The sequence below is a fragment of the Lepisosteus platostomus genome, chromosome 9, assembly GCF_059453375.1.
Source record: "Lepisosteus platostomus isolate fLepPlt1 chromosome 9, fLepPlt1.hap1, whole genome shotgun sequence".
Lineage (NCBI taxonomy): Eukaryota > Metazoa > Chordata > Actinopteri > Semionotiformes > Lepisosteidae > Lepisosteus > Lepisosteus platostomus.
In genome coordinates this window covers 17,039,684-17,064,363 of record NC_142619.1, presented here as the reverse complement: position 1 = coordinate 17,064,363, position 24,680 = coordinate 17,039,684, and the positions used below count along the sequence as shown (strand labels likewise).

Below are 24,680 nucleotides of genomic sequence, written 5' to 3'. Positions count from 1 at the left end.
TGGTTTTGGAAACCAGCAAGCATCTTAGCTGTCCTGTTCTGACTGGTAGGGACTGAAGAATAGGGCAGAAGCTCAGGTTGTCTTGTTGTTTTTGTGGTTATGTTTTCCCATTATTGTAAAAAAAAACATACTCAACCATTCTCAAACCATACAGTATATTGAACAGGCTATCCAGTCACAAACACATCAGTACATCAACTACCCTGTTGACATGGCAACAAAGTATTTCCTCTTTCAAGATAACATATTCAGCACACCCACTATTAAACAATTCAAATAGCATACTTTAGTTACTAAAGACTTATGGTTGTTCCATGTATGCATGTTACATTGTAAAAATAGTTTTTAACCTGTTACACTTCACTTTCATTTAAAATAAAAATACTTTCAGGCCTACTGCTTGAATACAAAAACAACACTTTTCTAACAGACCTCCTGTTGGTTTCTGAGAGCACTAGCTTAAAACATTAGGAAATTATAATTTGCAGTGTTCTCCATTACCAAATGAGCTTAAGTCTCATTTAAGCAATGTAACCAATCATTTGTTTCAGTTTCACTATAATCAGCCTTCCTTCACTAGACCTAGTTGATTCTGCCAGCACCCAAGAACATAAGCATGAAGGTTCTTCATCAGCTTTTCTCATTTTTCCAACTACTGACTCTGTCAGGAAACACGAAGAAGGATTACATTTCTTTTTCAATAACTTATTTCATTCAATGAATACCATGACATGTCCTCCATGACTTAGCTAGAAATCCTAAAATGGTGAGATGTTAGGGACGGAACAGGACAATGTTGTTCAGAAATTGATAAAAACAAAACTAGGTACAGTACACTGCAAGGCTTCAAGAAATCTCCTACACAGACAAGCCAAACCAACAATCTCTTTAGACTGGAAAAGAAAAGTCTACTAGGGAACTTGATTCAAGAACTTAAAATTCCAAAAGGTTTAAAGAAATGAATCTAACTGACATCATAAGGACCAACAGTAAAATATAAACCATAGGACCCAAATAGAAGCCAAGGAGTCGCTTCTGTGCACATAGGGCTGTTGGAGTGTAGAAGAACCTATTTGGCCATATTGTGGAATCAACATACAGTACCTGAAATCTTTCAAGAAAATGCAGAGATTCTCTTATACATTAGATATGGGCAACCAAACAGGATGGAAGGACTGGATTATAGTTTCACATCTGTAGCTTTTTTCCTGTTTTTTATATGTATAGAGAAAATGAAAAGAAAAAGAACGCATTTGTGATAACATAAGCCACAAAAGAAAAAGGACTTCTTTTTACAAACTGTTGAACACTTTTCTTCTCCTCCTGATTAAAACAAGTCAACATATTAACTGTGGAATAATATGTCTCAGACATGCATGACTGAAAGCATAAGTGTTTTGTAAAATCATTATTCTTATCAGGTATGAGAGCTAATTCAGAGATTAATTAACTTGATCTGTGTAATAATTCAAAAATAACATTATCAATATAAACTTAAGAATTAGTTTAAAAAGTCTGCACTGAAAAGTTTGAAAAAAAGCACTTAAGTATTATAGCAAAGTCCAAAAGAACCAATTCATTATGAATTGTGTTCTCCCCCTGCTTTCCAATTGTTGTGCCCATTTTGTGTTAATGTATACATACTTTACATGTTTATGAAATGCCCCCATGCCTTACAATAGTAAATGGTTCTACACAGAAACAGCCCTAACCTCCAGGCCGGCATTATGAAACTAAGAGATTTACTTAAAACAGCAGAAAAATTTCATGTTTAAGCAAAAAGAACCAGTGTTGTTTAATGTGATATTGACAGTTTTAGGGTGGTGCGGCGGCTCTGTGGCTAAGGATCTGCGCCTGTGGCTGGAAGGTTGCCGGTTCGTATCCCACGGCCGCCAGAGGAATCCTACTCCCTGCGCTCTGACCCCAAGCTTCTCTCCCTGTCTGTGTGTTTAATGGAGAGCAAGTTGAGGTATGAGAAAAGACAAATTCCTAATACAAGAAATTGTAGATGGCCAATAAAGTGAGCTTATACTTTTACTGGAGTGTGGCGAGGCATTCCGTGTTGCTCCTTGTCTGTATGTCTGTTTTGTCTTGTGGCCTTTTTGTTTCCAGTTTGTTTTTATAAGTATTTAATTGCACAAAAGCTCTTATAAAAGTTCTAAATGTTATTCATATCGTGATGGAAGACTATTATATGGGAATTTATCTTTTTACTGTGGTTACTTTAAACCCAACCCTATTCATTTGAAAAATAATTGTAAGTATTCTAACCATGCTAAGGTAGGCATACTTAAAGCAAGTGGAAGAGTCCACAATTATAAGTGCATATTCATAAACAACAGATAAGACAGTACATTATTGAGTAACCTCTTCTATATGAATGAGTAACACATCAAAGGTCCATTCATTTAGTTTCTGAATGCTCCAGTATATTAATAATTTGTACAAAATATGAAAGAAGGAGGAGGCCCACAGGAGTTATTCAAACAATAGAAGATAGCAGAAGGCAACAGAGGAAATGAAAATAATTAAGTACTTTCTAGGAGTCATACTACAGCCAACACTGTCTGTTTCTCAGCAAAAAAAGTATTAATTGCATCCCAGTCATATTCACCCAGTCTTTTATGAGGTGATAACTGGATAACTGGTTTTGCTGTATTTTTACTTATCATTGCACATCAGAAACACAGCTTTCCTTTTTAGCCTTAGACCCTATGGGTTTGCACAAACCCATATCACCCATCATTTCCTATATCAATAAGTCATTATGTACCAGTCTTTCTTACGTACATTACTCTGAAAGTCAAGGTCAAAATGTATACTTTATTTGGGTATCCGCAGTATTAAAGAAATATTGTACATCTCACAAAAGGTGAAATCTTTTAATATCTTAAGGGTTACTTTACATAAATACTGTACCTACAGTATGTACATACAGTACCCTTGCACAGTTTTCATATCTTTTTTGCTTTGAAGCTTGCAGTCATGACACTTTGAAGTAGCAATTAATTATATTCACAACCTGCTCCACACATTCATCAATTATCTTACCTCTTCATCCAATACAGGGTTTTGGAGCAGCCAGTACTCTCTAGGGAGAATCCTAGATCTGTAAGGATAGCTGTGGCAACTAAAACCCATAACCTAGAGCATCTGAGCATAGGCAGGTCATCTGCAGAACCAACCAATGACACTCTAACCCATGCCTGCCCTCCTCTGTCCAGCAACTTTTGTAGGTCTCTTTAAATCTCCAGCTTCATATAGAGAAGGTAAGGCTTCAGCTTGTCCAATTAAGACAATAATGAGTTCAATTAGTAATTAAAAGCTCAAGTAGAAAGAAAACAAGACCCCCTGGCTCTTCAGGACTGGAATCATGCACCCTTACTCCAGCCTCAACTCTAATACTAGCCTCTTTTACTGACCACTTTTAAGCAGGCCACTGGGTGTCACTAATAACTTTTTGTGATCTTGCAGCTTCAAAGCACAGGAAAGTAGGTGGCATCCATCCTACACAGTTCTCTGGTCTTCGTGTTGGTTAAAAAATGAATATTCACAAAACACATCCAGTTTCTAGAAATCTAGTATTCATTTTCTACCAATATGTGGCACAGGAACTCTAATGACAGCTGAACTGCCTCTAGATGCAGCCATTTCCTCTAAATGTTGTATATGGATTCGCTGGAACTGTTTATTAAAGGCAGAAATATGCACGTAGTCCTTGCCTAGTATACTATTCTGTATCCTGCACAGTTTCGTGGAGCACATTTTGGCAGTTAGTTTACTAACTAATTCAAAATAAGTTATACAAAACATGTTTGTTACCTTGTCAGCAGTGATTTTTAAAGTGTATTGAACATTGACTTGGCACCCTAGTTTGTAAAGAATTTAAGAATGGGGTTCTGTCTCCTACCAGTTTTCTTCCAAGCTGTCAATCCCCAGAGTTTGCCATTCCCAAGGCATCGAGAAAGTTAGCTCTGTGTCAAGCTCTGTGGCTGCTCGTCTCTGGTCATGTACCCTACAGTCACTAGGTTCCCTTTCCTTCTCTGGTCTGAAGCCTACTGCCTCCATGATTGTAGCACTCAATCTCCATATAGAGTCAATTAGCGGACAGAGTAGAAGAACTAAATTTTTTCAAATGACTGGTAGCATTCACAGACAAAAGTCAATAATTCTGCAAAGCACACACTGAAATGGTCTCATGCTGTTATTGCTTCTTCTTGTTTATTATACAGCGAAATTAGTTATTTTTGCTGTGTACTAATGAAATTAAATGCTCAACATGTATGTACAGTAACAATGTAATCTGTTGTCTTCAATCCTCCCCATTTCAGATGAGCATTTAGTACTGGGATACATGGTTGAAGGTCTTTATAAAGTTGTGTTTTTGCCTCTTGAATTACAAGGCATAAACCAAAATGAAGACTAGAGAGTTGTCTATGATGGAAAAATAAGCCATTGTGAATATAAGAGTCGATAAAATTCTTATTAGAAACATTGTAGAGAAATTAGGTATTGCAAAACCTACATTATGGATTATCTTGAAAAAGACTAATTGAGGAGTAAGCAAGTGGTAAAGACCAGGTCATCCAAGGAAAACGATAGCAGTTGATGACATAAAAATCGATAGAACTGCGAAGAAAAATCCTAAAATAACAGAAAAGAGACAATTTCCAGTGTGCAAGGGTGAAAGCATCTATAATTCATAGAGAGCAAAATAACAGATTTACGAGATCTATATTGCAAGATGCAGACTCTGATTAGCACTAAAAACAGAAAGGCTAGATGAGAACAAGTACAAAGATGAGCCGCAACAGTTCTAAAATAAAGTTTTATGAACAGACAAAACAAACATAAACCTGTGTTCTATGAGTAGGCTTACACATGTAAACACCCTGCTATAGTAATTTCAAATATGATTATTTCTGCCTAGTGCTACTAATAAAATTGTGCTCCCATGGAGGCAAAATAGGAAAAATAAACTGGAAAAACATGGGAACAAATTCATCCTCGGTTCCCTCTAGGTGATCATAAAAGGTGACCTGGATGAAAGCCGATTTAAATATTACCTAGAACTGAGAAAATATCATAACTGAACAGATTAAACAATCGTCCATCAACCATCAGTCAACAGAAAAGAAGCATTAACAAAGGGGACTCTGAAGTTTTCTTTAATAAAATCTTGCACTTGAAGTGCACGATTCAAGAGTGACATGACAGGACTTCAGTGGGTGTGGCCAGAATGTACTGTAAGTTTCATTCCCATGTCTCTCTTGAGCAAATTAATCCTACAGGTGAATTCACAGTTGTCTTTGTCTCTTCCCAATCAAGGTCTTGAGGTTGCACTAAACTGGTAAAGTCTTATTTGATAGGGATATTTTTCCGAATACAACAAAACTACAGTATATTCTAGTCCTTGATAGCAACAGCCCAGCATGTTATTTGAGTCACATTAAATTATATCAGTACAAGACCTCAGGCTTAATTGGACTAATTTAACTGTTGTGCACATCTGACAAATTGCTGATGACTTAGATTCCCAAAGGCTAATATACATTTGCCGAGTTTGAGAGTTCTACTTTTAGTGAGGTTTTTCTGTGGTCTTCATAATTTGTGACAGTAGTAATAGCTGGTCAGTGTGATGCCATATTCAGAGCTTCAAAGTCTGTTTTTGTTTCAGGGAAAATCGATAAGGTGAGAAGGCTGTAAATACTGATCTAGTTATTCTAGGGGCATAAATCAGGAATGTTACATTATACTGTATAAAAATCCCCAAAATCCAAAAAAAGCAACAAGGGTCTTTCTTGTACTTTCCTAGTAGTATGCAACCTGAGGATTAAATTGTGCACTGTGTGGTGACTGTGTTGAATCTGCTGGTGTCTCAGAGAAGGGCACCAAATGTATCAGATGACAGTAATTGTTAATTTAACTAAATAAAATATTTGAAAACCCTTCAAGTGCTACAGTAGCATTTTTAGACTGTGCAGTCTACTTGGAAAATGAGCAAATCACTTGGATTTGCTATATAAATAAATAATAAATATTTAAATAAAATCATAAATATAGATACATTATTTCGATGAATAAATATTTATACAGTAACAGCTCACTATGTCTTTGTACCGTAGATAGAGCACAGCACAAGAACCCTTTTTAATATGCTCTGAAGAAATTATTGTATGTGCTTCTAAAATTATAATATATAAAATCACTTTCAAAAAATCTGCAAAGAGTAAAGAAAAATATCGGAATTGCTTCCCTGTCTTGTCAGTTGGGCACAGGAACAAGTACAATTTATGTTAAAAACATCTCATTTTTAGAAAGTGAGAAAAGTAAGCATTAAATTACATGTTCAAGATATTTAATATCCCAATTTCAAGATTATAATAACAGCAAGTACAGAAGCAAGTGCATATTGACGTGAACATTGTTCAGTTCAGTAAAGCTTCCAATATTTTTCTTTTATTTTCCAGCTCCATATATTTCAGAGGGTGCAAGAATGGCAACACAAAGCATGCATTAAGTCACGAAAGCTACTCAAAAAACGCACTGTAATTAAAATCCCATTTCAAAATTTTTGATGAAACTGATCAAGCTGCTGATAGTGCCAGTATTCCCTTTCAAGTCCATGAACTGACGTAGAACAGACAATACGTACCTCAAGTTCTATTAAACAACAGATAAAGTAAGTTCTATTAAAAAAATAACAGAAGAAAGAATTCTGGCAAGTACCAGTTCAATTTACAATCTAACAGAACAGATTACTTTACTTTAACAGATTACTTTAAATTCCGTCCAAAGTTAACAGAAGTGCAAATCACTTATTGCACTTTTGAAAAAGTTTGGAAATAACTTGCTTTCTTAAAAATATTTTTTTCTGCTCCACTGTACCTGCATGTCTCTGCGAGTGATGAAGCCTTTATCTTCAATATCGCAGATCTGGAAGAACTCGTGTCCCTTCGCGAACATGGCGAGCTGTCCAGTCTCTAGGTTGCCAATACCAGTCCATTCTCTGGACAAGTCTTTCTCTTTTGTACGGGTGCTCCTGGCAACCTTGTTGGCACATGTGCTTGTAAAAGCTGCCATGCTACTTTATTATTTTCAAGGGGTCAAAATCTGGTGGAAAAAAACCCTGAGGGTCCAAGCAAAAGCACATCAGAGCCTCCCGATGATGGTGCTCGTCATCTCTTAGCAACCGCCTCTTTAATTAGCCAACAAAGCCTAGGAGAAGAAAAAAAAACAAAAAGAGCTTTTTAAAAATCCTTTCTATGGACATGACTATGTAATACCTGTGTAAAAAGAAATAGAAGACTGAACTCATGACACAGAGAGGAAACATAAAATAAGAACAGAAAATGGAACATGAAACCCTACTGCTTCTATACTGCACATTGTATTTTAGAAGTGTTCACACCTGCACCATGCTTCAGAATCCCTTCTCAAATCGACTACACGGTGAACAAAAGACACACTGGTTGCGCCTTTTAATATCACCATGCACACGCGCGTATGCATAGAAAATGAGAGGGAGCAAAGAAGTACAGTAGTCTTGTTTGAATGAATACCGAATCAACTGCATGAAACGATAAAATAAAATAAAAAACACGATAGAGTAATGCGCTGTATTAGATTGAGCTTTGCCGTTAATTTGGGCCATCACAATAAGTTACAAATGCGAAATAACTCAGATCTGATTTTAAGGACATCTGACAAAACATACAGTTACAGCAGGGAGAAAAATTAATCCAATTGATATTGTTACCTGATTTTAAAAGACACAAAAGTACCCAGTAATAGGCAGAGTATCTTATAGTTACTTTTATTTAAAACTTGTAATATTACATAGTTGCTATGCATGCGAGTTTGTATTGGATCATGTGCAAAACAAAAAACATGCAGTTCAAGCTATTAAAGAAATTGAATCTACATTGCCATGATATTTCATTTATTACTTTGTGTCAAACATACAATATGTCTTTAAATGTTGTGGAGCTTCCAATACTGCTTTTTTAAAATTAAAATAATTTACTGAAAAGGAATTCATAATAGGTAATATGTCAGAGATGCAGACCTTCAGTATAACTTACAAAATGTGTCAGCACATTATCTGATATCATACTATCAGACATTAAATATTGCTTTTGCTTTCCCCTATAACTAAACCTTAAAACTAAATTCAGTCTTATCATCTCAATTATTTTACATATTTGAAAACAATACACAATACATATTTTTCTTCAAATACAAAAATCCCAAACCAGTGTAAAACACCTACAGTATTTATAATTTAAAAATCAGATAATGTAACAGAACACTGTACAACAATCACAACATCATATGGCCCCATGTTCCTTCATTTTAAAGACTGCTTTGCTTAATTAGAAGCAATGTTCCTCTTAAAGGAAAGGCTTTCTTTGAAACGTGGAGGAAGAAAAAGGTTATGTAATGCCTGAAAAGGATACATTTGCACATCAATTATCTGAACTCAGAATGCATGTAATAAGCAGAGAGAAGAGACTGGAGATAGTAGATAATAGGGATGAATATTTACTAAGTCCTTAGTGGTGGGGCCATTACTGCACCTTAAAATAAAGTCACTACACCCATTTGGTCAATATACTATACATACAGTAAACTCTAGCATCAAGATAATTCCATATTGACTTCATTGACCTTACTCATTTTTAATTTACATTTATGTTTCGTTAATAAATTACTTAAGTTTATATTTTACTTTATTTCTTATCAAAGTTCTTATCATATGTATTATGAACTATAATGACTACATTGAAAAAAGCTGTTTTTGTTTTCCCTTTAGGCTAACAAAGCCAGCTTTTTGTTCCTGACAATTAAAAGCTTTTTGGTATGTTGTCATGTACAGTATCTATATTTATAGGATTCCTGTATATGAATGCTTTGGCATCTGTGGCATACAAACATTTCTGTAGGTGGCAAAAATGAATTTGCTACCCCCCCTCACAGTCTACTGCAGAGGTGCTAGTTTGTGAAGGTGCCCAATAAAGGAGATTGAATATTTGTTATGAATATTTGAGCATAGCTCAATTAAAATATTGAAAAATGCATGACTGGAAAATGCTTGAAACTCATTCTTACAATTTGCTCAAATTTATGCTACAAATAAAACAAACGTTGCTTCTTTACAGCTTTAAAGTGCAATATAAATTAGACAAAAATGTATCCTTATTAAGTACAACAATTATTTAAACAGTTAAATTCAGGTTAAGAACTTACTGTGTTTACTTTTGAACTGGTACATTATCAGAATTGCAGAATAATCAATTAAGCTTTAGTTTAATCAATCTGGAAATGTATGCCTTGAAAAAGCTAAAATCTTTTCAAAGAAGTTAGAAAGGAATCATTATGCATTTGAATTACCAAACAAAAAAGGTCTAAAATAGGTACAGGTACAGGTCTAAAATAGAACACGGATCCTTGTGAAGGTTTTTTTTTTTTAAGTGTGTGTCTCGCAATTACTCTGTAAGGTGAATTAAAAGAGGTACAAATCGCCACAAAGGCCTACTGTATATGCAAAAAAGAATCATTGCCGCAGTGCATTTTGTAAAATCAAATCTTAATGTTGTCGTCTGATAAAGCTGATCAATGGGTTACAGATTAAAAACAGCTTTATGGTGAATTGAACTATCTTTTCTAAGACTGTAAATGCTGGAAAAGTTATAAAAGGATGACGACTATCAGCTGAACTTTTAAATAATGTTGACTAAAGACAAATTTATTCTAAACACGGTACAAGAGAATTCCTCACCTACCAGAACAGATGGGGGGGGGGGGGGGGGGGTCTTTGAAAACTACAAATATAACGTGAGCAGACAGAAGGAATGTGAATGTTAATTAAAGACACTGCCAAACTACTTCCTTTTTGTATTTCTGAACAATGTTTTGCAGCCGTCAGTGGTAAAAGCAAGGGAAATTGAGAAAGAAGCATGACATCTAACTTTTTAACTTATTGCTTAAATGTAACATTTGTAATTCTTGCTCTCTTTTCCACAAAACCTTCAAAATTTAATTAGTTTTTAAATACAATCTTGTCAGGAATGCTACATTTTTAAACTGAAGGATGAATACTGCATTTCACTTAACATCTTTCAAAAAACATGGAAATGGACCTGGTCTTTGTTTTCTTTGTTATAGTAAATGTGACGTGCAATGATCAGTATTTATGTGTGCCGTTTGCATTATCTGTTCAGTATTCTATTTGGCTTTTTACACTTCCTGTTTGATTTTAAACTTTACACAACACCTTGTTAACATAATTATTTTAAAAATCAAATTGAATTGAACATTTTTACAGTTTTTATTAAAAATGCATACAACTGTTTTGCTTTATCTTGGCAAGACAGAATAGATAAACTCGGTATTCATTGCTCAGCCACTGCTTTCCCTAATATTATATTAATATATTTAACTTATCGATCAAAAGTACATTTTAAAATGTGTCAAATTTGGCCAGAATGTCACAATAAGGTTAATTTATCACGACAGGTTTATCTATCACGACAGGTTTATCACCAGGTTACTATTAAACTATGCTCTTCTCTCAAAATGTAATTATGTGAATTATTATTAAAATGAATTATTTCTGAATAATGTTATTGTAAGTGTGCTAAAAATGGCCAAAATACTAGTATTGAGTCTGACAAAAACTAAAACTAAACAAAACAGAGGACTTTTCACTGCAGAAATACACATTATACTTTATGTTTGTCTCTTGAATTCCTGTTTCTGCCTTAAACAGCTAATAAAGTCCAAACTCCGTTTCAGAGGAGCATGCATTTCAATATCACAGACACAAAAATTAAAAAGGTCTAAATGTCCAAAGAAAAAAAGAACCTGAAAATGACTAGATTTTGTCTGGGTTGACAACTGATGAAATGTAGCCTATAGTACATTGTCGGACTAAGATAATTAGAATAGCTTAAATAATTAAAATAATGCACTTTGAAAAATGTTTTCAATATATATATACAAAAATGCTAATGTCAACTGTATAGCTGTGTAGACATTAAGCTTTCTTAAGTGCTCTTTCTGCAAATTAATATGCAATAAATACACTAAGCAAGTATGGCACAGCTTTGTTTCCAATGGTAGCCACACACACTGTTTTAATTAGCCTGGTGCATTTACCTTTATGTCTGTTCAATATAATGTCAATCCCCCGCTACAAAAGTACTGTATTTTGTTTTTCTAATAAGTTTGGAAATGTGTTGCCATTCAAATTGATAATTGTCTTTTGATGGTCAGTTTACAGAATACAGTATGTACAGTACAACACTGACAAACAAACTGTTCAAATAACTCCCATAGCAGAACATATTAAAGATGCATACTTATTTGCTCAACTCGATTGTACATTTACCTTTCATGCAGGGTGGGGTTTATAGCCAGCCAGTTACCTTACAAATGTTCTAGCAAACAAATGTTAATAGTCTCTGAGCAAAGCAAATCTTTTTCTAAGTGACTAAGAGGGAAATGCAGAGCAGGAGACTTTTCTCTAGAAACTCTACAACCAATCGAACAATTAAAAGAAATATTAATGAAAGGACTGTGAAGGCATTCTAAAATGTTGTAAAATTCAAGACATGCATTTGCACAGGCTGTTAGAATATTGTTAAATCCCTGGCTTCACTTAAGAAAATCTAGTAGAGGCAAACATAAAGCATCCACTCTTGAGCACTGCTGGGCTACCAAACTGCCCAGAGTGACCACAATTCAAAAGCTAATCATGTTTCAACACAGAGCATAGAATAATTATTCCAGCTCTCTCAAACTACTTAATGAATTGCTAGTAAAGAAATAAGACATGTTGTGAGATCATCTCCCTTTAGAATACCATCTACTCTACCATCATTGATTTTGTACCTTTCCTATAATCTTTTATAAAGGTCAAGATTCCATTACTTTAAATATTTCTGCATGGTTAATCTAGGATTAACTACTGTTGACCGGCTGTACCTAAACTACAGCAATCTGCCTGCCATGTCTACGTCTTTCGACATTGTAAATATTGACTCAAAACCACAAACTGACTATTCATCTGGGCTACTCTGTGCAATGGCATGGAAGGTTGGCCTAAACTGTCTGCCTATCTGTCTATTAAGTGAGTCACTCCAAGCAGATGACATCCTGTACTGTAATGGCAACCACCACATGTAGAGGTGTGGTGCTTTTAAATTTTGCCCGTGTCCTGAGGTTTGTAAGGTAGCAGCATTCCTTTATTTAAGTTTTTAGAGATGGATGCCTCCTTGTATAGATAAACAAGTCATATTCAAATGTACTGTATGAACTGAACCAAAAAATCTCAGACTGTCTGTCATGTTCAAAGTTCTTACATTAATGGTTGTAAAGGAATTTTTCTTTGAATCATACATTTTAAGTTGTTTTACTTAATAGTACTTTAGTCTTAAGTCTTTTTAATGTATTTTTAAATTTAAATTGTTTCTTTAAAGTATTTTTAAAATTTAAGTGATTTAAGAAAACCAGATAAAATCCCTACCTAAACTCTGAATGATTTAATTTTTAAAAACTTTCAAAAGATTTAGGAAATGTTCCTATTTGTGATACAAGCTGCTTGAGTTGTTAGGCTATTTCTACACTGTTATCCAATGCTTAACTTAATCTGTATTCTGTATTACTTTTGGTTATGTTCCTGGAATGTCATAATTAACCTAAATCCTGCTCCTGTGACTGACCAGTGGTGGGAACTAGGCTTAAACCCCAGGAAACTGTGTCAGAGTAAATGAATAAAATGGGTTGGATAGAGATTTATACAACAAAAAAAGAACATATAATACTCCTTAAAATTAAATTCAGGATTTTTTCATCTGGAAGCTCTTTTTTTTTTAAAGCATGAATTTCACTGAGTTTTTCTTCATCTCAAACAGAATCCCTTATTTTTTAAGAAACATTACTTCCAACAAATATTTGAAGCATTTGAAGATAATCTAGAATGAAGACACGTTTGGCCTACATTCAATTGTACCTAAACCACTAAGCAGACCCAGAGTGATTCAGTATTTGCTATAAAGTGGGCATACAAACTTTTTAAAAATAACTGTCCATCATAAGGATGGTTCATCTTCCTGTTCTTCAGGAAGTTCCTAAAATACTAAAGTCTAAATATCTCAGTCTAATTACAGTAAATCCATCACCTTTAAGAGTGGCTTACACTATGAACCCATTAAAAAACAATCCCATAACATGTACCTCACTGTGCAGTGAATTTGAGACCTCTCCCACATCTGTATCCAGGTCTCAGTCATTATGCTATGACTAGTATAACACAAAAGAGCCAAAAAGGTGCTCAGTGTGAATCCTCAACTACTGTACAGTATGTCACACAGCTTCCATTATTCAGAAGTCAGATCAATTTTTAGTCAAGATGCTGCCATTCTTATACTGTGCCAGCAGTTCTTCTTTGTAATGCAGCTCAGAGAATTGTTTTTGTAATATCTTTGGGGAAAAAACAACAATAACTTTAACCATAACATCTCTCATGTAATAGTAACTCTCCAGGAAGCTAACTGATGTAAAAGATGTGACACAAGAAAAGTCACAGGAACAGATACAAATCAACACACTCAGGAGGAGTTAAACTGTTGCTTACTCGTGGTTCAACCAAAGTTCCTCTTTTGTGGATTCACTGCAATGGTGAGTTACAGAAAAAATAATAGATTTATGTACTGTACTGTATTTTAAGTCCCTTTCTTTCAAAGCATATGACTTTTGTAAAAATAATAAGTCCCTTTCTTTCAAAGCATATGACTTTTGTAAAAATGCACAGGAGGTACCTGTGTGGTTATCTTGTTAAAAACAGCTGTAGTTTGAAATGAACCACTAGAAGTTAAAAAAACAACAACTTAGAAATGTAATTCTGAACTGCAGTGGTTTAAGGATTAATATCTGAAAGTTTTTTGCATCTGTAATACCACTTTCATTTTCCTACATTTCCAAAAAATAGTTTTGCTTTCAATATACTGACAGCTAATTCTGTAACTAAAGGAGTAACAGACAAAAAATCATGCAACAATGAAAAAATCCTTATAATTACAATCGGTAGTGAAGACAGCTGTCTTTCAAGTACAGGAGATTTTCTTCATATACAGTACACAGTCAACATCACTTTAGTGTGTATCTTATATGGGTATATAGAATAATATACTGTATCCAACTTAACTGCACTGAATTTTGCAAGACAAAATGTTTAATTGTCTTTGTCTGCATGTACTGTGAGGCTCATAAAAACACAAATAATTTCTTTTAAACAGGAAAAGGACTATCATCTACCAAAGAAGTGTGAGGTGTTAAAATTAGCACAGCAAAATATTAAGATACAAAAAATATTACTGTATTGTGGTGCAGTTTTCTTAAGAGTGAATTTCCTTTTAATTACTGGGACTAAGCATGATAATTCTGGACTCGTACCTCAGAGGATATTGGTGCAAGACCCTGCTGCAGACGCTGTGTTTGTCTCAAAGGTTCATTACTCCAGTCCACATAGATGTACAGTATAAGTAGGGACCAGTACTCATAGGGGTATTCCCTGCAAAGCACCACCATCTCATCAGGGACATATTCACAGCCCACTTTACACTATGGAAACCAGGATGAGCTCTTACATGGCAGACCACTCTACTCTGGTATGGAATTTTACCTTTACCTTCTAAGGTGACTAAGAGGAATCTAAAACTGTAAGATACTTTTTCTCCCCCTTTTCAACCCTTTGTTCATACATTTTGGACAAAATGAAAAAAAAAGCCTGGTATACATGTTGTGTGTTATTATGTACATATATCTTAGATACATGATCCCAATACCTTTAATTTGATCTGAAAGCTGTTCATTGGCCCCAAATCTTCATGTTTGACTTCTTTCCGATACCAACACAGCCTCTCTAATACACAAAACCTCCTTTCATTTATATTTTTGAAAATTGTGTCTCTTATTACATTTGATGTGCTCAATCCTTCAGCCCTTGCAGTTTTAACTCTGACTTGACTCTGTTTGAAGTTAGATGAAAGTAGCACTTGACATTGTGGTGTTTCATCTCCCATGACCATAGACATGAAAGTATTTTATTAATACGAAAAGCAAGTTAGAAAACATTGGTTTACATCTAATACTTACTGCTACTAAATTCTGCATGTCCTACCAGAACGTGATTAACTTTAGTTTAGTCTGACTTTGGTGTGAGGATACACTCTTTAAATGCACTGCAGAAACTGTGCACTTGAGGTATAACATTCATGTAGTTTAAACACTATGAAAAGAACAAAGTTCAGCTCAATTACTTTGTTTCTACCCATACGATGGATTAGTTCTTGGTGGGCACACACTGCAGTCCTGTCAGTCAGAAAGCAGCACAGCCATTAATTGAAGACCATATTTGAGACAGAAATCACTTAATCAAAAATGATCAAAATAAAAAAAAATTCTGAAATTACAGCAACAACAAGATTTGATCACTTACACACCACTCTCACCATTAACACTTTCTGCTGCAACTATCATGTCTTATGTGTGATAAGACACTTTTATGGACATCAAAAAACACTACTGCAGTCCTTTGCCAGTCCGTTGCAACTACTGTTACCTGTTCGTATCCCGCGGCCGGCAGAGGAATCCTACTCCCTTGGGCCCCTGAGCAAGGCCCTTAACCCCAACTGCTCCAGGGGCGCCGTATATTGTAAATGGCTGACCCTGCGCTCTGACCCCAAACTTCTCTTCCTGTCTGTGTGTCTCATGGAGTGATAAGATAGATCACTTTTTTTGTCTCATCTATCATATGATACCACAGATCTCTTTCTACATTACCATTCTTCAAAACAAAACAAATTTGTAATGCATCTTATGATCTAACAAGGTAAACAAAAACATCTGGCTCTCCTTGCTGTTGTAAATGCTGTTCATTGGTTTCTAATTTGACTTGTTTTGAAATGCAATAATCATTTGTTCACAAAACAAGCACTAGAGTATGTTTCACCGACATTCAGATTACTGCATTTACACGAAACTATAGATACACATTCCAGTTCCATTATTCCTCAGAGCTTCAAGTTAAATTCTGGATGGATACATTGTTGGGGTGTCAGTGATCCTAAATTGCTTAAGAATTTACCACCTTCCCATCAATTAACTATTTAACGTCTCATCCCACATGCATTAAGAAAGACGAAAGTTATGCATTATGTGTTATGTAAGCTGTCAAATATTTAAAAAAAAAAAAGATCTAGAAAGAAGCTTGCCAGTTCATATCCCGCAACCGGCAGAGGAATCCTACTCCATTGGGCCCCTGAGCAAGGCCCTTAACCCCAACTGCTCCAGGGGTGCTGTATAAATGGCTGACCCTGCGCTCTGACCCCAAGCTTCTCTCCCTGTCTGTGTGTCTCATGGAGAGCAAGTTGGGGTATACGAAAAGACAAATTACTAATACAAGAAATTGTATATGGCCAATAAAGTGATCTTATCTTATCTGCACTGCTGATGCAACTAATTAAACTATGTCCCCTGATAAATGGAGAGTCTCTTAAAATTTAAGAGGTCAGAGATCAAATACAGATGCAGCCATTCAAAATGCGCGGTAAAAACCCGCGGTACAGTAACCTACCCGCAGGGCACCGCGGTAAGTGATTGGCTGGCCAAAATGACCGACAGGGGCACTCGTGGTGCATTGGTTGGTAGTGAAAAGATTTAATCATTTAATGTCTTTACTGTGCACATTTTAATCCGCTTAGTTTTGAATATTTATATGGAATTTTACCACTGTAGCAGTGAGGCTTATTAATAAGCAGAATTAAGTGTTTCTGAGCTTTCCCAAATTAGGCCTCATTTCTCTGTTCATCTCTGTGGTGCAGCCACAGAGAAACCATGCAGGCTGATTTAGGGTTCCTTTGATAAGGACAGCTCCCAAAGGGGGATGCACTTAGCTAAGCCTGGCTATCATGATCAATGGTCATCCATTGGCGCCTATCTGTCTAGGGAGTGCCAGTTGGACATCTGGACTGCATTACTAAGTGTCAGGAGTAAGTGACTCATATCTCACCTTGATCAACCAATCAGGGACTGGTAGGGCCGAGTAACCCACGTGGGACTCTGATGCCCATGGAACTTTCAGCCAATCAATGAGCTGAAGTTCCTCCAGGTAAAAACAGGCAACACAGAGATTCAACAAGATTCAGATTCAGAGAGATTCAGTAAGATTCTGAGGAGAATTCTAAAGGGAATTCAAAGGAGAATTCCAGGGCAGGACGGCCCAGGAGCAGAAGGCTCCCAAGGGCAGGACATTCTCGCAGCGCGCCTCCTGACCATCCTGAGACTCAGCCCGGACAACCACGGAACGGCCAGTGTGTCCGAGTGCCAGAACTTTCCTTTGTTCTAAGAGTCTAGAGTGGAGGTTGCCCGAGGTTAGCACCAGCAGCAGGCCTCGTGAACAGGTCGGAACTGTGGACAGCTGAATCACTATTCAGAACTAGCTCTTCATCAGGAACGAACCGGTCCTCTTCCTGACTTGCTGGGACCCACAGTCATCTTTTCTCCTGTGCACAAACTTTGCTAGTTAAAGCCAACACTAACTAGCCGGTCAGTGAGCATCAGCAGCGCACCGTCGCAAGCCGCACAGCACAGCCTGGCACCGAGCCAGAGAGGACGGATTGGACAGCAACAGCCTGCAACTGTTTCTTTGAGTCCGCAGGAGATCTGAATCCCCAGAGATTGGATGAGTATTCAACTTCAATGCATTACAGCTCGAGAATTCAATTGTTATCCAAACCAGTTGATATCAATTTAATTCCTAAGAGCTATGTACTTGTTTGAGTATCTAATGTAGAAGTTATAACCAAGTTCATTTATGAAACGGTCTTAATGAATGATATACTGAACGTATGTCCTCTTGATATATGTAACACTTTGTAACTGACTGAATATATACCTTTTGTATTCTGATAACCCTCTCGATAAGATCTGTTAGGTTTATATGCATATTCTATGTATTAATAAATGTATCCTCGTGTATTAGTACCTGTGTGTGTGCGTTGTTTGAGTTATGTCACATGGTTGGATTCTAAAGCCATCAAAAGAATCAACTTTGTGATTTACTGCTACAATTAATAATTGTCTCAGTAAATGCCCAAACCCTACAGAACTGGTGCCTTCAGAGAGCCACTACATTACATTTTGGCTATGACAACGTTACATATTTGGCGTCCCTGAACGGCTATGAATCACTACACCACTAAAGGGAAATTTTAGTAGCTGAGCATAAAAAGCAGAGGAGCATAACGCATCTGAAGGTCATAAACGATATTAATTTAGGAACATAAACATTACTGTATGTACATAAACTGTACTGTGTATGGCTGGTCTTGATAGTTTAAAGAAAAAATACACACCAGTCTTCCATTTCTCCCTAAACATTTTAAGCATGAAAGTTTTATGAAACGGTACCCAAATATGTGATTGCTGTATAGAATGAATTTTAATTTTTAAAAATTATTTAACACGAAAATTAAGCCGTTTACATCTTCCGCCTGAGAACAGTCACCCGTTGCTACCCAACGCAGAAACACAGCCACTTGGAAACTGTCCAATGCCTAGTTCATTTTACCGGTCTGGCGCCGGTCTGTGTCTTCTAGGATATAATGTCAGCGAACTCTTGTTTTTATGTCCACTATAACAGACAATCTCCATTGCTTTTAACCGAGCGTTTAATAATTTCCTAAAATTAAAATGATTTACTTTATTTCCCTCACGGGATCAATAAAAGTATCTATCATCTGTCTAAACTATGGGACGGAATTCTGGGGTCTCCCCATACCAGAGATTATGGTAGGGCTTCAGAATGGTGATTGGCTGACACCATCTGACGCCCCTCTGATTGGAGAAAAAAGACGTGCTGGTTTGCTATACATACAGTACTGTACCAGGAAGAGGATTTCTTTCTATTCGAAACGTGTATTTTAAAAGTTTAAGAAGTAAAAACCTTACAGCGTACACAGATTTCGTTATCTTTGTCTTATGCATAATAATGTTCACCGCTCTGTCTAGCAAATTAATAATAAACTTTATTTTATATCGCCTTTTAAACAAATAATTAGATTGCTCATAAACTTAATCACTTGCTTTTTCTTTTTATTTAGGCTCAGATTTCAACTATAGATCGTATTATTAATAACCATAATAACAACCAACCAACAAAAACAACCATATAAACATAATACCAACCAAAAACATAGATAACGACCACAATACAAAATCAAATATATCAAACCATTATACTCTCGCAAATTCCTCCAATTATCATAATCCCGCCCCTTATGCAAAACAAAACCCTCCTCCCATCCCAGTTTATCCTCTTTATCATCCTCAAAATCCACCTCAATTTTCAACATAAACATTACTGCTTACTGGGTTTTTGAGGGGGGGGGGGGGGGGGGGAGGTGGGGGGAGGTGTCTTTCGCTGGAAATCTCGCCTGCTTCTACTTTACGAGTACAACCCCCTCTCTGCCGGAGTGCTGGTTGTGACGAATTAAACCGGTTTCACAGGTATTTTCAAAGTAGGAAGTACAGTGTGAACTGGTAGCTGGGCTCCTCAATGGAATCGCTTTAACATGCTAACGCGTTGGTTTAACAGTCCGGGAGTGGCAAGCTTCCAATGTCAACTCAACTCGATTGGAAGACAATGAACGTATTCTAGCCCTAAATGAATTAATAGCAAACATGGTTTACATAAATACATTTTTCCAAGAAAGTTTATAATAATACGATCTATAGTTGAAATCTGAGCCTAAATATAAAGGAAAAGCATTTTCAGAGAGCAATCACGCTGTGTTTATGTAGAAAAAGCGATTAGGTTTATGAGCAATCTAATTACCTATTCGCTTAAAACGCTATATAAAATAAAGTTTATTTAGAGATGAATGATCAGTGTCGCAGTTTAAATAATTTTCGTAGGAGGGCTTGGACAGATTCCAAGTGCATTTTTGCAATTTACGTTGCATTGTCCAATGTGCTGTTGTAATACTGTTTAGAATACAGTTAGTCTAAGCTTTATCAGCTTTATTTATGGGTTGCAATTTAGAAAAAGTCAAAAACCGCACTCAAAATGCAATTTAGAGCTTTCTGGCAAGAGGAGACACCCAAATTATAATGTAACATGCCACTGTTTGTGCATGAACAAAGTTATACTGCAATTTAGATACACGATTAAAAAAAATAAATTTTTTGAATCCCCGGCGGAACACACTCCATAAGAATCAGCGCTTTTATACAGTATATCGCCTTTAAACACATATATTTAAACACGCGTTTACGATTTAAATCAAAACGTGATTCAAATCAATATAAATGTTTATTTTGTAACGCATAGGTGACTATTCATTGTTATTAAAAAGACTTAAATTCGATCATGTTGTGATATTTAGAAATATAAATTTGTTTGGTGCGAGTGAGGTTTTATTTAATCTCTGACCAAGAGAAACGTTTCATTTTATCAAAGAAATGTTTGTTAAAAAATAAAGTCATAGTTCCATGGGATTCAATCACAGACCATGTGACATGGGAGTCAGGAAACTAACACACAGCGCCACCAGATTTGATAACGCTATAAAAACGCTATAAAATAATGTGACTAGGCACAGAACAAGTTTACAGCACAGTACAATAATAAATGCTGACCATGACTTTAGAAGCATAATTACGTTACACTCAATTTAAACACAAGCATTCTTTAGCCCTCTAAGCTGGTTCATACAGAAATGTAGAGATCCAGGCTCAGAACACACAGCTTCATTAGCGAATACATATGCAGGACAACTAGAGAAGACGTTTTATAGAGGATGGATTTTAAGAAACATCCCATCAGTGACATCACTGAAGTCAACTCCTAGGTACTGTAACTGTCGTGTGGATAGTTTCACAAGAATCAGACAAAGGTTTAAGCATCGCTTGTTCTAGATAAAACTGCAAAAAAAAAAAACAACAACCCATAATGTACTTCTTTGCGGCTCTGTTTGCCCAAATCATATATTCACAACGTGAAATCTAGAAAATAATATTACGTAACCAAAATCCGCAATATGGAAAAAGAACCTGTGTAATTGTTGATAGATGATGTACTCGTAACATTTTTACAAGACGAACTACAACATTTAAAAAATGACTTGTATGTACTTGATATCTCTAATCAATCCACGGCGACATTGTTGAAAGCAGAGTCCCGGCACAAAACGAAACTAAAACACCCTGGGCATACCGTTTCGCGCTTCTTATTAGTTGCTCAAAAGTAATTTGACCGTATGAAATGCATAATATAAACCTAGAAACATATACGTGAGCAGTAATTACGTAGTATCGGTGTTAAGACATACCTCTCAAATACTGTAAATCAAGTTAAAAATATCTCAAGACCGATTCTGGTCATAATGAAACCATGTTTCGTGTATGTTTTCTTTAAAGTACCGAGACCAGCCATATACTGTATGTTTATGTTCCAAAATTAATATCGTTTATGGCCTTCACACGCGTTGCAGTATGCTCCTATTCTTTTTATGCTCAACTACTAAGATTTCCCTTCAGTGGTAAAATTAGATATGAATATTCAATACTTAAACGGGCACAGTTAAGACATTAAATATACATATTGTAACGCAACGGGGGCTCAGGCGGGCGCCCTTGCCGCATTAGGTCGGCCCCCCACCGTCGGTGGCTCGAACCCGGGACGTCCGCGTCTCTCAGCAGCGACCCAGCCCGGTGAGCCAAAGAGAGATCTCTCTACAGCCCAGTAGCTGTAGTCCTGCTATCACAGGGAAGGGCGGTGACATCACCTGCTCTGGTACGCCGGCTCTTACACAGTGCCTGTCGGCTGTAAGCATTACAATATACATACTGTATACAGTACAGTTTTCATACGGTAATATGTTTATGTTCCTAAATCAATCTCTTTTATGAGCATGTGAAAGGCATGGTGAATCGATTCTCAAAAATTACTGTACTTTGCATGATTGGAAACAAATGCGTGATTGCGAAATGCTGTGGTGTTACTTTTACAAAGACGGTCAATGAAAAAAAGAATGTTGACCAGGGCAATACTTTGAGTTTACACTTACAGCTTGTCCAAGGTCATTCATTATTAATACTATTAGTAATATCTTCGTTAAAGACTTTGATGGCCACAGCTCAAACATGAGAGGTTGAGCTTTATTAGCTCCACCTTGCGGAAATTCCGGATACTATTATTTTGCTTGTCGTATTATAGGAGAATTTACGGTAACTTGCGGTATTTACCGGTAGCTTGCGGTATTTACCGGTAGCTTGCGGTAGACTGCGTACAGCGTACCGGAAAATAATGCGGTATCGCCCGCGCATTTTGAATGGCTGCATCTGTACATAGATTTAGAATTGTGGACAAACTTGCAAAGAACTTAAGATAGTGATATACATTTTATATCTAGGCTACAGTCATTATGATGTACTGTTTAGTACTCAGGACGCAGACGTACATTTAAAACCGCAGTATACCAGTCTCTTAACATAATGCATTCATTCATTCATTTAATCCCAGTCAACCTCACACGTGCCTACACCATTGACCGTTCAAATAAAGGTTGGAATCTTACAAAAGAAAATGTTCCCTATGCCTTGTGATCTACACTTCATTTTTAGGTGTTGTTTCCCTAAGATGTCAAGCAGATACTGCACTAGGCTCAGACTATCATTAGGTTCTTGTGCTTTTGAGGAAAACATTAAAATAATTTAAGTTTCCCTGATGCTATTTAATATACTGATGTAATAGAACCTTTAAATTTAAACACTGAACAGTGGTTCTTGAATATTTCCCATTATGATGGCTTTCCCCTCTCTCTTTCTTAAGGTTGTGTATGGATTAGACCTTTGTATTCCTAAGAAGTCATTAAGGCAGACCTTCTGCGCTTTCTGTCCCTTGAATCACAAGGGAGAGAAAAACAGTTGACGATCTTACTTTATTAGCGTGCACTAGCCCAAACACCAAGGGTTTCCTCTCATAATTTTGTTTATTAACTCAGAAAAAGACAGATTTGTTTTTTCTAAAAGGAAATGTATCATCAGTCAAGCACATATGGTTTATTAACATATGACAATTAAGGTTTTTTAAATCTGCCAATGGAATCATTGCTGTTTTGCATCATCAATGTGGAAACTTAAGATAGATTAATAAAAAATTAAGAATCTAACAAAATAGGATCCTGAAATATAACAATTAGAACCTCAAAATTTAAAGATGAGGGTTCTCCAACCTGAAATGAAGTGTTTTGAACATAAGCTTCTTTTCTGACGTTTTATGAATCAAAACTTAAAAACCAAATGTTAGATTTTGAAATTTTCTTATTAAACATACCCACAGGTAATTTGCATTAAAAATCTAAGCGTTTTCTTACTTTCCTCTTCTTCCTCTATCTCAGTTTCTCCCTCTATGCCCGATTCCATTTTTTATAACTTTGCCAGCAATCACCGAATTCTCTTATCCGTCCCTCTCCTACTCTCTGCGCATCTCTTCTCTGACTTGCTTGTGCTTTCTAAACAATATTTATAGAATGGAAAGGAACAAGTAATAGGTTTATTCCATGCTGAAAAAAAAAGAAGAAAGAGAACACAACGTTTCGGCCGTGGAGCCTTCTTCAGGTGTCACTTGACTTGACACCTGAAGAAGGCTCCACGGCCGAAACGTTGTGTTCTCTTTCTTCTTTTTTTCAGCATGGAATAAACCTATTACTTGTTCCTTTGCAGCATACGCATGCTGACGCAGCTACCCACCTGAAATATTTATAGAATGCACCCTATTTTATTTGAACTACTCATTCAGTAGTTCAGTGCGGTGGCTCTGTGGCTAAGGATCTACACCTGTGGCTGAAAGGCTGCCCGTTCGTACCCTGCAGCCGGCAGAGGAATCCTACTCTGTTGGGCCCCTGAGCAAGGCCCTTAACCCCAACAGCCCTTAGCCGTATAAATGGCTGACCCTGCGCTCTGACCCCAAGCTTCTATCCGTGTCTCATGGAGAACAAGTTGGGATATGTGAAAAGACAAATTCCTAATACAAAAAAAATTGTATATGGCCAATAAAGTGATCTTATCTTCTCTCCTCAACATCTAGTTGGGGCCTTTTACCCGTCTAGTTTGGATTATTAGAACTCTTATATCACCTTTACTCTTTGACAAATTTGCCTCTTCGTCTGACTTCAAACTGTGCTGCTCAATTTGATTCCTTTGTTTTATATCTAACATATATTCATCTGCTTCAAACTCTCTAGTCTTCCAATCTCTGCATGCATCGTTTCAAGATTCTTATGAACAATTCTCTCTCCATTAATTTGTACCCCGCCAATCTATTTCCTTTCCCTATATTCCTTCTTCCTCCCTATATTCCTTCCACTCCTACACACCTAGTCCTACCTTATCTTTGCACTCTTATCTCATTCCCACTCTCTCTTAACTTTACAAACGAGTTATCCGCAGACATCAGGACTACACCACCCCTGATGACCTTTCAGCACCAAAACACAGTAGAACTCATCTTCTCCGACTATACCTGCGATTCTCATATCTTGTCTATAATGATACCTACAGTACAACTTTCTCCTATGAATTCTTAAGCCACAGTTAAGAATCTAAGTCACTAC

At 36.4% G+C, this 24,680-nt stretch overlaps 1 protein-coding gene across 3 annotated transcripts in view; it reads right to left on the bottom strand.

The window, feature by feature from the left end:
• The window catches only part of cracr2aa (calcium release activated channel regulator 2Aa), a 67,633-nt gene that overhangs the window by 40,695 nt on the left and 2,258 nt on the right, over positions 1-24,680 (bottom strand). For 2 of the 3 annotated variants that reach the window (XM_088646994.1, XM_088646992.1), the window contains one exon: positions 6,889-7,218. In XM_088646994.1, coding sequence (XP_088503120.1) covers positions 6,889-7,083 — 195 coding nt within the window. In that variant the 5' untranslated portion in view covers positions 7,084-7,218. Of the gene's footprint in view, positions 1-6,888; positions 7,219-14,457; positions 14,576-24,680 lie in introns of all 3 variants that reach the window. The other variant, XM_088646993.1, reaches the window with a different exon arrangement.